Genomic DNA, 13,548 nt, shown 5'->3' with positions numbered 1-13,548 from the left:
TTCATTTAACACTACAGGCAATTTAGCATGGCCAATTCACCTAACCTGCACATCTTTGGACTGTGGGAGGAAACCGGCGCACCCGGAGGAAACCCACGCAGACACTAGGAGAATGTGCAAACTCCACACAGTAGTCATCTGAGGTGGGAATTGAACCCGGGTCTCTGGCGCTGTGAGGCAGCAGTACTAATCACTGTACCACCCAGATGCCTTATCTCCATGTTTTGTGCTGTCTGAGGATTGCTAAGTCTCTACTTGCTACATGTCCCTTGTGCTTTGCCAAGAGGGTGATCACTTACTCTTTACAAGTACTCCCTCCTTCCCTCCCATGATAAAGGTTATAATGACAATTCTGAAACCCAAGTTGTCTTTCTTTGCTGTCCTTGTTGCCCCAGTTTTTAATTTAAAATGACTTGCACCAATTATACTTTAAGGTACTAAACAGTCATTTTTGTCTTGGCAGTGGACTCCTTTTGAGAGATTTCAACTTCATTGAAATTTGAGCTGTATTGCATCCCTGTGTGAGATTTGCATATGCCCAAACCATTTGGGAATCAAGATTATGGCTAAACCTATAATGTTATAACTCAGTGCTCTGCTATCAAGCCAGCTAAAACTGCCACCAGAAAGCCTGGCAGTTTTTTTTTCTTTGCTGCCCTGTATTTGTTGAGCTACCTTTTGGACAGCACCCAGGGCCAGCACTGCCTTAGATTCGCAACCCAAAACTGCTAAATATTCCAAATGGAGTTTAAGAATCTTTTTTTTTAAATGGTGAAATAGCTATAATCAGAAAACTAATGATGGTCAAAGTTAAGCTTCAAAGAAGCTTGGAAATGTGAAATTAAGTGACTAAACAATCACTGCACCTGGAAGCCAGCTAACAAGAGGAAAATGGTGACATCAGTTGTAGGATGGGTTGTGCTTCCATAACAATCAGTGACTACTGAAAACCCACAACATTTGATAACCACTTCCCATGCAGCACTTGTAGCAACACTGGCCTCTTGTGGTTTGGGCTTCAGTCATCAGTATAAGTGAATCATATGGAGCTCCCCATTCCAATGCATATCACGTCCTACATGTTCATCTTGTGATAGAATAATACTACACAACATTGACGCTACCGACAAATTGGAGCTATAGTTCTTTAAGATGTTAGCAGTCTGTAAATTATCAGAAGGTGCATATTTGTGGGTAAATGAGGCTACCTGAATGTCTAGTTGATGTAAAGAATTAGTATATTTTTGCAAAATTTTAGCAGGATATTAAAATCACATCTCATGCTTTTAACACAAATATGCCACTGTCTTTTTCTCCTACAGTTCTTTCTCTCTCCTCCACCCCCCCCCCCCCCGTCCTTTTTTTTTTATTTTACTCTCTTCCCAAAATATAATTCCTATTTTCCCCCCATAGTAACTAACTATTTCTCTGCCCCTCAACAGGCAACGCTGTCAGCAGTCTTCCCTTCTAGGGCACATGTTGATGGTGCAGTGAGCTATTACTCTGACCGGGCAGCCAAGCTTGGCGATTTGCTTCCTGCAAAAAAACTGAATGAAAATAATCTGAATTGAATGGGTTTTCCAAGAGCTACAATTAGTCTTTGATTTACCATGTTCTGTTAATTGAAGGTTCAAAAGCTTTTTTAAGATCAGGCTCCAGGCTAAAGATAGATGTGTGAAAACATTTATGTAGATTTGAAGATCAAATACTGTTCTTCTCACCAGTCTTTATTCCGAGCTGCAACTCTTGCTGCCTGTGTTTTTTTTCCCTAGTACCTGTCTTTTGTAATCATCTGTTTACCAGATTGCACCCTTATTAGCTTAATTTATCATACATTAAGCTATATTTCTGGTACTTGAATCTTTAGAGTAAAGCTGCTTTCATATGGATTTATACTGTATAAATGACATTAGTTCCTAACAAGCATGACTTGGATTACTTTTGTCAGTTGCAAAGCAGACAGGCTGGATTTCTATTGCCTTGTAACTTGTGAAATTATTGTTACAGCTTTTGTGTTTAGTGGAAATTTACATTCAAAGCTTGCCAGTGAGCTTAATGATCAGTTTATCAATCTTTGGACAAGAGGTGGGTGCTGACCAGAAAAGTTTCCCTGCTCTTTGAAGGTTAGAATATTGGGAAGACATTGGCCTAGTGCTATTAAAGCTGGACTGTTAATGCAGAGACCTAGGTAATGTTATGGGTATTTTGGTTTGAATCCTGCCACAGCAGATGGTGAGATTTGAATTCAGTAAAAATCTGGAATTGAGTCTAATGGCCATGATTCATTGTTGACTGGTGGACAAACCCATTCATTTCATGAATGTCCTTTTCGGGAAGGAAACTGCTATCCTTACCTGGTCAGGCCTACATGTGACTCCTGATCCACAGCAATGCGGTTGACTCTAAATTGCCCTCTGGGCAATTAGGGATAGGCAATGCCTGCATCCTAAGAATGAATCTTTAATAAATCTTTCACATCCACCTAAACATCGGTTGGTTGCACTTCACAATGAAATAGTTCTCCATATATACTGCAATTTCTCGTATGTGTTGTGCTCAAGTCCCTGGAGTGTGGCCTGGACCCACAGGAGTACTATAAATATTCAAACTGAATCTTGTACAGAACTGCAGCACTCTTTTTTTTAACAAAAACTTTGGTTATTCATTCTGTTAATTTCATCCTGTTATAATTCCTTCTTTTCCTGAACTTTTTACTGTCTGGGAATGTGTTCCAGAGCCAGATTGTTGCAACAGCTTATGTTTGTCTTCCATTTACTGAAAAGTACTAGTCATAACACTAGAACTAAAACTTGAAAGTTCCAATTACTCTTTGAAGCAATAAAAATTAAGACAGCACCATTTGATTTACTACAGCCTTTACTATTCCTGCTCGGAATTGATAAATCAAAAGTGATTAGCATATAGGTGAAAAAATGATTAATGCAAACATATATGTGACTTGTGTACATTTTAGATGGGTGCTATAACATTGAAATGAATTTTAAGCTTTTTAGTTTGCTTGGGATATGAAAGATTGTCTTGGGAGCAGAAAATAGATTTCAGTATTGATCTTTGCTCCAAACTAAAATCAGTGTTAATTTGAGATGCATGCATCTCACACTGTTTTACAGATTCCATTGCTTTCTCTAACCATCTTTTCAGGCTGAAAGAAACTGCTTGTAATCTCAGCATCTTTTTGACTTCAAATTGATCTTTGACCACATCCTTTACATCTGAATGACTTTACTCCTATGTAGCATCACATGTTATTTCAGCCATCTGAAACTTGCTGTTAACATCTTCATCCTGTTGTTACTATAGACCATTGCTGTGTTCTCTTGATCAACCTCTCATCCTGCATGCTCAAATTAACTAATCCAAAACTGTGACCCCATGTCATGGCCTACTTTATATCCTGTGAGCCTGTTACACTGTCCTTTTTGATTTTCCACAATATTTCCAGTGTTATTTTTGCACAGTTCTTGCTCTGTCCATCCTACACCAGCTTTATCCCCTCTATCCTCCCAGATTGGAAATGAATTTTAGTTTAAATATAAAGGCATATTTCTTAGGTTGGGAAGTGAAGTGTCCATACAAATCTGGGTACCCTCGTTCATAAGACATTAAAAGCAGCATGCAGTTGCAGCAAGCAATTGGAAAGGCAAGTAGTATGTTTAGTCCTCAATACAATAAACCACAAGTAGCGAAGTGCATGGAAATCCAACTTAATGTTCATTCCTTTTAAGAGTAAATATTTATCATCTGTTCTGCATTTTCTGAAAGTTAGGCCCTTAGGCAAGCAAGCTATTGATTTTTTTTTTAAAAAATATCTTTTTAAAAACAAAATTGCATTCAGCTTTTTCTGTGGTTTGGAATGCTCTTGTCTCTAAGTTTATTGGAATGTGTTTTATTTTTCAAATGGGTATAAAATATTGTAACTTGAAACTATTCTGAGCTTTAGCGCACTGCTGGGGAATATGTACAAGCTATTCACATTAAGCAGTTTTGGGCTTGGTAAGACATGCTGTTTTGACCTCATGAGCAATTTGATTTGTACTGAGGTACAACTTGTTAACAAGGTTGGTAACCTTGTAGGGTGGAAGTAAGTGTTTTTTTTTTTTTGAAGCATCACCAGGACTGCAACTACAAATATATTAGTGATTTATGATTGTCTGATGTCCACTCAGCAGATGTTGCCTACCAAACAAGTTACAGCTAGTTAAGAATAGATTATTCCAGTCTTGTAATCCTGGTGACTGTTCACAACTTGTTTGTGGCTCGATTTTTAGTTATTTCAAGGTGTCAACTGCAGAAATGGAAAAGATAACTCAGCTTTTGGGAATTGCCTCTTTACAATTTGTTCGTCCCCATGGTAACTATAAATCAAATGCAAATTTTTAATCATTCTCCAATTTTCCTATCTTCCTACCCCCCCAAAGCAGAATGGTTATACAACTCCTGAAAGGTTCTGCTCTGTGTACTAAAGAAGCTTTTAAGAATCTTGTTTTAATGCTACCCAATACTATTGCTATTTGTTTGGCCGAGTGATTTTTAACTGCATTTAAATATCTTTCCCTCTGGCAAGTGTATTTCAACTTCCAATATCCTCAAACTGATCATAACAAATGCATGTATTTCTCAATTTTAAATAAAAAATGAAATTGCATGATGGGCTAAGTTTCCATCCTCAATTACTTGAACATGTGATGCAACATCTAGTTTGTGAAGGCAACAGGAGAAGGGGACATCACATTTTGAGCTCAGTCAAGACAGTTGGAGAAGGACATTTTGGTTTGTAATAGCAACACCAGCATGGGTACATTTGTATGCTGCAAAGGGTCATGAAGTGACTGGAGCAAGATCGCTTTTATATGAATGGAGCACTTTTTTTTCTTCTAACCACCACCCTCGCTCACTCACCATCTGCTATTTTTGATAACTTAGTATTAAGTCTTTACACTGGAGACTGATGTTTCACATGCTTTTTTTCTCTACAGCTCCTCCAGTGTCATTTGTCACAAGAATTGCTCCAATTTTTAACAAATAGGACTCTAATCTTTTGCTCTGGAGGCTGACCCAGAATTTCCTGACTCCAGTAAGCCCTCTGCTGGTTAATTCACAGCAGTACTGCATAGAAAGGCCATCCAAATTTCATGCCTGGGATAAGTAGTCATAGAATCATACAATACAAAAGAGGCCCTTTGACCTATTGAGTCCTTCCCATTAAAAATATATTACTACTAACACTATACCACTTTGTATTAGACCCACAGTCTTGAATGTTCTGACACTTCAGGTGCTCATCTAAGTACTGATGTCCCTAATGGATAATGGCAACTTTGGATAGAAGTAGAGTTGCATAATCGTGGGTTCGATGACAGCAAAAAAAACCCCAGCAAATCAAGAGTGCATAACTTCTATTAGCAAATGTCTTCCAAAATCTGGAAGATCAGAAATGTGCTACCCTTACTCTCTTATTAATCAAGTACATCCTAGCCAAATACAATTCTGCTGGTTTATATTCAGTTCTTCTTAGTAAGTATGAGTATGAACTGCTGGAATGCCATTTTTCTAACTATGTTGCAATTGTATCACTTTAGTACCTAGCAGATATGCCTTGAACTGTAATACAATATGAACACTTGGTTAAATTCTTTCCCCTTTCACCACTATGTATGCTTCAGCTTCTGTGAAACTGTCCTTTCATACTAATTCCAGATATGGTGTTGGTGTTGGTGACCAATGTATTTTAACTGTGAAGTTGTGATACATTAAAGTTCCTGTGCCTTCAAACGGGAAAAGATTAATAAATCGAGGACCATTTATGTAGTATGTCCTCAGACATTTAATTGTTCTGTAATCATTGAATTAAGTTTGACATGCAAATTACCAGTTGGGTATATGGGCAAATATGGTAGCTAACTTTGAACAAACTGCGATTGACAAGTTGATCTGTTTCTAGTAGTGTTGATTAGAGAACTTGGGGTGAATTCACAGCATTTGTTTAAATTGTCTTGGGAATTTTTGTTTTTAATGTGTCCTCCAGTTTAAATATCTTTTTTGCGTGCTCTTTTTCTCTTGCTAGTGCTCTTGCTCTATTCTACTTGCTCTTTTTATGCCTTCAAATAATCTAGATTTCATTCTGACCAGTTTTCTTCAACTATAGTCTGTCTGAGTGGTGTACTTTACAACACAGCACCCTGTAGTGTGTAATTGCAAGCCAAGGTTCTCTGATCTCAAAGTCAGCAAGTGGAAAATGAACCACACCCATTGTTATTCAATGAATTGCAACTTGTTAATAAGTGGTTTACTATGCTGTGAACCTCATAACAGACCAAATGTTTGAAAACTAAAGTTTATTTCTGGACTGACTTGCTCAACCACTGAACAATAGGGTGCACATTTTGTAGTTCAGTCGTAAAGATTTCAGAACACTTCGCCTGCAAAGTAGGTGATCCTTGGGAGTTGAGAGCAAGATTTATAATTATATTTTAACTTAATGTACATTTTGGGGTGATTTTTTTTTTTGATTTGGAATCCATTTTTGGAAAACAAACTCTACCTCTTCAGGAATGCGTGTGCAATGATCTCAGGGCATCAGGAATGAGCTTTTTGGATTTTATAACTGTTCCAGTAGGGAATTGTGCATCAAGAGCTGGGGATTCTTATAGTATGGTGGTAGTGTCCCTACTGATGGTCCAGAAGGTCTAGCTTTAATTTCCATCTGCGCTAGAGGTGGGTCATAACATGTATGTACAGATGTTTTGAACAGTGGGATTAGATTGGGAAACAAATGGTTGTCCATGTTTATATGCTACGAATTCAGTATTTGCTGTAAGTACAAAGTGTATAGAATCTAGTAAAATGCTACATTTTATAATGTATTAACTTTAACATTTTTCTATTAACTGATGTGGTCCAAAGATGTTCAGATTGGGTGGATTGGCCATGCTAAAATTGCCCATGGCGTCCAGGGACATGTAGGCTAGGCAGATTAAATATAAAGTTACTGTAATAGGTAGAGGTTTGGGTCTAGGTAAAATGCTCTTCAGAGGATTGGTGCAGATTTGATGGGCCAAATGGCCTCTTTGCACACTGTAGGGATTCAATGATTCTGTATATTGTATTTGCTTTGACCTAATTCTTCCCCAAAATAAGTTTACTGGTAAGGGTGACTAATCAGAAGGATATTCGTAGAGGTGATTACGGGGTGAAAAGCTGTGACCTATTGAAGTAGAGTTCAAATGGAAGGGGCTTTTGACTTAAAATATTTTGGTGAAATTTAAAGTGTAAACTGTAGGGTATATGGTGATCTCTACTTTCAACAATCATTACTCTTACTTCAGGCGTCAGTAACACTTGCTGTGACATGTACTACTGTTGCTTAGGTGTAAAACTCTGTATTCCAATTGCACTGATTGCTATCTGCACTAGTTGAAGATATTTTGTCACATCAGTACACTTTTAAAAATTTCATTCCTTCATAGGATAAGGGTGTCACTGGCTAGAGACAAAAAAAATCTCCAGATGCTGAATTCCAAAGTAGATAGGAGGCTGGAAGAACGCAGTAAGAGGTGAAGTCAAAGTTTTGGGTATAATTCTTTAGTGCTATATGTGGGAATGGTGGGGGGGCGGGGGGGGGAAAAAAAGAGTGCAGGAATAGCAGAATGCTGAGGTAGTGATAGGTAAACACTGGTTGTAGGTACGACTTAGTTGGGAGGGATGAATCTGGTTGGTTGCTGGAAGGAAGGGTTGGTAGGTGGAATGGAAGGGAGGAGGCAGAGCTAGAAAGGGAGCCGATGGGAAGGTTATTTGAAATTAAACTCTAAGTCCTCCAATCTGTAGGCTGCCCAGGTGGAATATACGGTGATGTTCCTCCAGCTTGTGGTCTGAATGACGTGGTGATGGCGGTGGAGGGGGAATTGAAATGGGTGGTGATTGGGAGGTCAGGTTGGCTGTTTTGGACCTGGCGCAGGTGTCTGGCAAAATGGTTACCTAGTCTGTTGGGTCTCACTGATGTGGAGAAGATCACATTGGGAGCACCAGATGCAGGTAAACTTCTGTCTGATCTGGAATGACTGTTTAGAGCCCAGAATGGAGGTGAGGGAAGTGATATATTGGCAAGTGTTGCATCTTTTTTGCTTACAGGGCAAGGTGAGGGTTGTGTTGGGGTGGGGGAGTGTGGGCCAAGGAGTGGTGAAAGGCAGATGGGTGGGAAAGGAAAGATGTTCTTGACGGTGGGTCCAATTGGGGTTGGCAGAAGTGTTGAAGATGAATTGGATGCGGAGGCTGGTGGGGTTGGGAGGGGGGGGGGATGCAGTTTAGAGCAGTAATGGTGAGTGGAGGGGTCTGGGTGACTGGGAAGAAAATCTTGTTTGAAATAAGGCTACCTGAGTATCTTCGGCCCTGAAACAGTCAGCCTAACCTCCCCAGTCACTGTCAATTTCAATTCTCCCTCCAATATGTCCATCTTCAGCCTCTTCCATTGCTGTCGTCAATCAGACTGCAAGTTGAAGGAACAGCATCTTTCTGCCTGGGCAGCCTACAGGCTGGAGGACTTAACATTGAGTTCTCAAATTTCAAATACCCTTCCCAGCTGTGTGCTTCTATCTTTCCAACGATTGACCGACCCTTCCAGCTACAGACCAGATACATCCCTCCCATCTGCCACCCAGGTCATATCCGCTGCCTGTGTTTACCTATCGCTACTTTAATTATTCTGCTACTCTCCCCACCCCACCTCCCTCCCTTTATCTGTAGTTCCTCCTATCCCCACATCTAGCCCTGAAGAAAGGTTATACCCTAAACATTGACTTCTCCACCACCTGATGCTGGCCAGGCCAGCATTTATTGTCCATCCCTAATTGCCCAGAGGGCATTTAAAGGTCAACCACAATACTATGGCTAGAGTCACATGTAGGCCAGACCAGGTAAGGAGAGAAGTTTTTCCCTAAAAGACATTAGTGAACCAGATGGGTTATGAACTGTAAATTGCATTTGTCATTGCCCTACCTACTTTATCTAAGGAGGGTTAACTCCTTTATTTGAAGTTTGTTTGGAAATATTAACATTATAATTTGACATTATGAATCCAAGTTGTGAATGAATGAAAAATAGTTCCTATGCTAAAAATTGAGCACCCCAAGCTTTTAAACTTAAAATCCCCACCCCCATCCTACCAATTGAGTTTTCCTTTTTTTAAAGGTCAAGTCTTGGGTTTTGTGATCAGAATGTCACTCTATTTTTTTTTTAAAAAAAGCTAAAGTCACTTGTGCAGAGTTTTATCTTCACTGAATCTATATTAATTACAGTTTAATAAATGATTATGTATAATTACATTTACTTATCGCTTCTCTTACAGGTTTTGTGTTCCCTCTTGAACTGATTCCACATTTAGGCCCAGTTAACTGATTAGAGAATTGTGCTCACGATTTCATGCACAAATTCTATGACTTGCCTGATGCTACTAGGTTGTGTTTTTCTCAATTTCAAATGTTGTAGGTACTCTACCAGGGCCATTTTATTATGTGGTGTCGTATGATACTCTTGTTCCGTCTGCATGCTGCTGATTTAGAGAAAATATTTAGATTTTCTAGTTTGGCATTCAAAGAATGACTTACTTTTAGGGAACAAATTCTCCGTGTGAAAGCAGAGGAAGATAAAATCCCATTGCTTTTAGTTGGCAACAAGTCTGATTTGGAAGATCGGAGGCAAGTGTCTGTTGAAGAAGCAAGGAGCAAAGCGGAAGAATGGGGTGTTCAGTACGTTGAGACTTCAGCTAAAACACGAGCCAATGTAGATAAGGTAATTTTTTTGTATAATTTCTCATAGAAATATATAACAATCCATAATAGATACCAAGACTGGTTAATACTCAATCAGGATCTGAAGGAGTGGTATAATGTTTCCACAGGAATTTCAACTGAATCATTTTGCAGAGGGGTTATTGCATGATCTGAAAAATGTGTGCTTTCAGCACTCTAATTCCTGAACTAATATACCTATCAGGACAAACTAAGTCCGTTGAAGATTTTGCTTATGCAAGTTGTCTCTTCCTTGAAGAGCAATGGATATTTTCAAATGAAGTCTGTAATATTTTTGTTTTTAGTTTGTATAAATGATTTTTTTAAATCTCCTTTAGGTATTTTTTGACCTGATGAGAGAAGTGAGAGCAAAGAAAATGTCAGAAAACAAAGACAAAAATGGGAAAAAAAGCAGCCGGAACAAAAAGAGCCTCCGAGAGCGATGCTGCATACTGTGATTTTTTTTTTGGGGGATCAATTGACAGCAATTTGAACTTGGGCACTTAACATTCATTTAGCCACTCAATTTGTTTATGATTAATCACTTTATAGCAAAATGGTGTTTTATTTGAAATATTGAGTGGGTTCATTGTCAATACAATGCTCTTTGATTTAAGTGAGTTGTATTCTTTAGACCTACTTGTAGGATTTGTATTTCTTTGCCTTTTTTCTTACAGGAGCATTTTGGTTTTGAGCGAACTTATCAAGCAGTAACATGCTCCACCTTCCATGTAGATCTTTAGATCCCCTTGTCCAGTTAACTGCTAACTATTCATAACCTCTCCTTTCAAAATCAATTTGGGAAGTAATTAAAGGGCAGATTTCTAATACATCAAAAGAAAACTGCAGACTTATAAAAGGCAGCATGCATAAGCTGTTGTATTACAGCTTGTGTTCAAAGTTTAATTTGTCTTTTAATGTGAAGACCTTATGTTTAAAATGGCATTTGATAAAGTAGTTTGAACACTCTGATCCTCTTTTACACAGCACCACACGTGGGCTTGCAGTACAACTAAATTCTCAATTTGTGCTATTGTTGCACCGAAGGGCAAATGATTAAAACCTAGCTTTCTGATGTAGTGCAATCGAAGCCAGATTTATTAAAGCTACTCCTGGCTTTAACAAGTCCAGAGGTAAAATTTCCCAAGTGTAATATGTTATTTTCTGCTGTTTTAATTATGTAGAAATCTTTTTGGAGGTGTTTTCTCTCCATAAAATTAAACCATAAGTCTAATTACCTTGATAAAGAAAATCTTGGTTTATTTTTAGTCCTAGGCTTTTCACGAGCACAACTACTACTCTGTTCCAAGAACACAATTTTGGTATTTTGCACCCAATATAATTAGTAGTTTTGTAGGTGGAGGGACTTACTCTACTGTCTCTAAGACTGTCATGTTGCATTCTCTACCTCCATGAGTCGTATTAAAAGTACTCGAGATTAAGATCTTCAGACAGATCATTGGCACTAAACAGTATTCCAAGTCTGTTCACCTGAGCAGCCCATGCATTAGGGTATTGGATTGTGTGTCTGTCTGTTTTTATGGTAAAGCATTGGTGTGAAAAAAAGTTTGAATATTTGAGCTAATTTTGCAAATGACTGAGCACGTGAATTACGGTGGCTATTGTAGGTTTAGCATTCATACTTTTTAAAAACGTATGTAGTCCTGTATGGTCTTGTGGTAAAAGGTGATGAATAAAGAAGAATTCTTTCAGATGTTTTTAAGAACACAAAGTTGACCTGTGTGGAATGGACCAATATCTCGCACTGATTTTTAACATTTGTAAAGAAACAAGATTGGATTGTTTGTTTTTATGTAAATCTTGTGAATGACTTGTATAAACCTTGGGCTATTCTGACATGTGTTTTTAACAACAATTTCTGGATGGAAGTGGGTTATTACTGCATTAAAACACTAGAATATTGGGACAGTACAGCAATTGATTTTCCTACATTTGCCTTAACACACATTGCATGTAAATTGAACTTGCCCCCTTTTTTGTTTGTTTGATTTGTAGATAACATGACTGAATTTGTGATTTAATGCAATGTTTATGTTGAGCTGAATAGGTTGGAGTTCCATGCCAATAATAAACTGGTATTGTATTTGCCAAAAAATAATAGCTACTCGGATTGTTTACATTGCCTAACAAATTGAATAATTGAGATGGAAATTTCCTGATTGAGACAAACCTAATATCATGAAAATGTGAAATATTTCAACATGAATTATGAATAAAACCAGTAACATGACTAATCCCTGTCTCCAATGTTCCTTGAAAAAAGCTGATTTTTGATTTGTGGATATTTTACAGAAAAGTGTTAAATTACTTTTCAGTGACTAAGATCATCGTTAACATACGATGCAGTCAGATTCCTCAGCACCAAAAAAAACGCTCTCCAGGGAAGGGAGCTTGGACATGTTGCATATCCTAAGTGCAAGTGTGTAGTGTACTATTCAATGCTGCTTTAAAACCTCTGGCCTTAAGGGTAGCTGGAGTGTGAAGTGGAAGTATTACTCTGGTGTAATTCTGGTCTGAAGTGACTAAGGTTCACCTGTGTATCAAGACTGAAGAATTCAGCCTTTTATCTTGTGCTTTGTGAAATGGAATTGTTTGACATGGTGCAAAAGGACAAAAATTTGATTCTGGAATTCATAATTAAAATCAATAAGAGTCATGCTGCCTTTTCTGCATGCATGCTGTTTTTTACCTTGTCACTGCAGCTGTTGCCTCAAGGAGGAAAGCTGTTGATCAAGACAACCTAATGACTTTTCTGACTTCACTATCAGTACATGTAGACTTTCCCTCTATCTGTGAGCCTTTCCATATCAAGATAACTATGATTTGGAGATGCCGGTGTTGGACTTGGGTGTACAAAGTGCTTCCAATTAAACCTGTTGGACTAAACCTGGTGTTGTGATTTTTAATCAAGGTAACTAGGTCTGTTTTAACTTTTGTGTAGAAGTATAGACCATTTTCATATGCAGTTGTCAGCCTAAGTTTGATAAACAATCAATTAGTGCTTGAGATCCTATTGATAAACTTCCCAAATGTTTACATTGTTCTGTCATGATAAATAACTTCTGAAGTCTGTGCTTTTGATAAAGACTACAGCCTTGCAATGTTTTAGTTGAAGTGAAATTTCAATTGCCCCCTCTGCCTCCAAACAATTAGGGTAATCCAACATTTTACCAGAAAATGTTCATTTTGTGTACTTAACACTGTCAGGCATTCTTTCATCTTTTGCTTTTCCTCTACATCATCTTTCAAACAATTGCCTCACCAAAAGCATGTGTAAAAATAAAATTAAAGCATTAGGTTAATGCTCAATGCACTAACCATCTAAATCTGTTTGTTTGGGTAACTTGGTCTCTTTTTTGAACAGAAATGAAGCTTCCTTTTTAGGATGTTTTCTTGTACACACAGTTTTGCTGATTTTCATTATTGGCTGTCTGTTTTTAATTTCTATTTAGCAGGTGTTGTGGATCCATAAACAAGGAAGAGTTGGATCATTGATATTTTAAATCTCCAATGTCTCTCCGAGTTTGCCTTTTAAATGGTTTGTGCTGGTCAAAATCTAGTCTGGACAAGCTTGTAGGAATAACGCGATAAAGTATTTGCTTGCAGCACATTCCAGAAACATTTTGGCTTTGCAAACTTGTATTAAAAGCTATCGACGATCCTGTAATGTTCAATCATAATCCAGAGGATCGGTCGGATAACTTCTAATTCTTCTGCATGGCAA

The 13,548-nt window shown here is 38.0% G+C and overlaps 1 protein-coding gene across 3 annotated transcripts in view; it reads left to right on the top strand.

Moving 5' to 3' along the window:
• The window catches only part of LOC122551766 (RAS like proto-oncogene Ba), a 74,139-nt gene extending 62,081 nt beyond the window's left edge, over window positions 1-12,058 (top strand). For all 3 annotated transcript variants that reach the window (XM_043694221.2, XM_043694223.2, XM_043694222.2), the window contains exons 4-5: window positions 9,627-9,804; window positions 10,142-12,058. In XM_043694221.2, coding sequence (XP_043550156.1) covers window positions 9,627-9,804; window positions 10,142-10,261 — 298 coding nt within the window. In that variant the 3' untranslated portion in view covers window positions 10,262-12,058. The remainder of the gene's footprint in view (window positions 1-9,626; window positions 9,805-10,141) is intronic.
• Window positions 12,059-13,548: the final 1,490 nt, after the last annotated feature.

This window comes from Chiloscyllium plagiosum, unplaced genomic scaffold (genome assembly GCF_037043375.1).
Source record: "Chiloscyllium plagiosum isolate Xiang-an unplaced genomic scaffold, Cpla_swu_hap1 HiC_scaffold_7, whole genome shotgun sequence".
Lineage (NCBI taxonomy): Eukaryota > Metazoa > Chordata > Chondrichthyes > Orectolobiformes > Hemiscylliidae > Chiloscyllium > Chiloscyllium plagiosum.
Note: the sequence above shows the minus strand (reverse complement) of the source record. Positions and strands in the feature narration are given on the sequence as shown.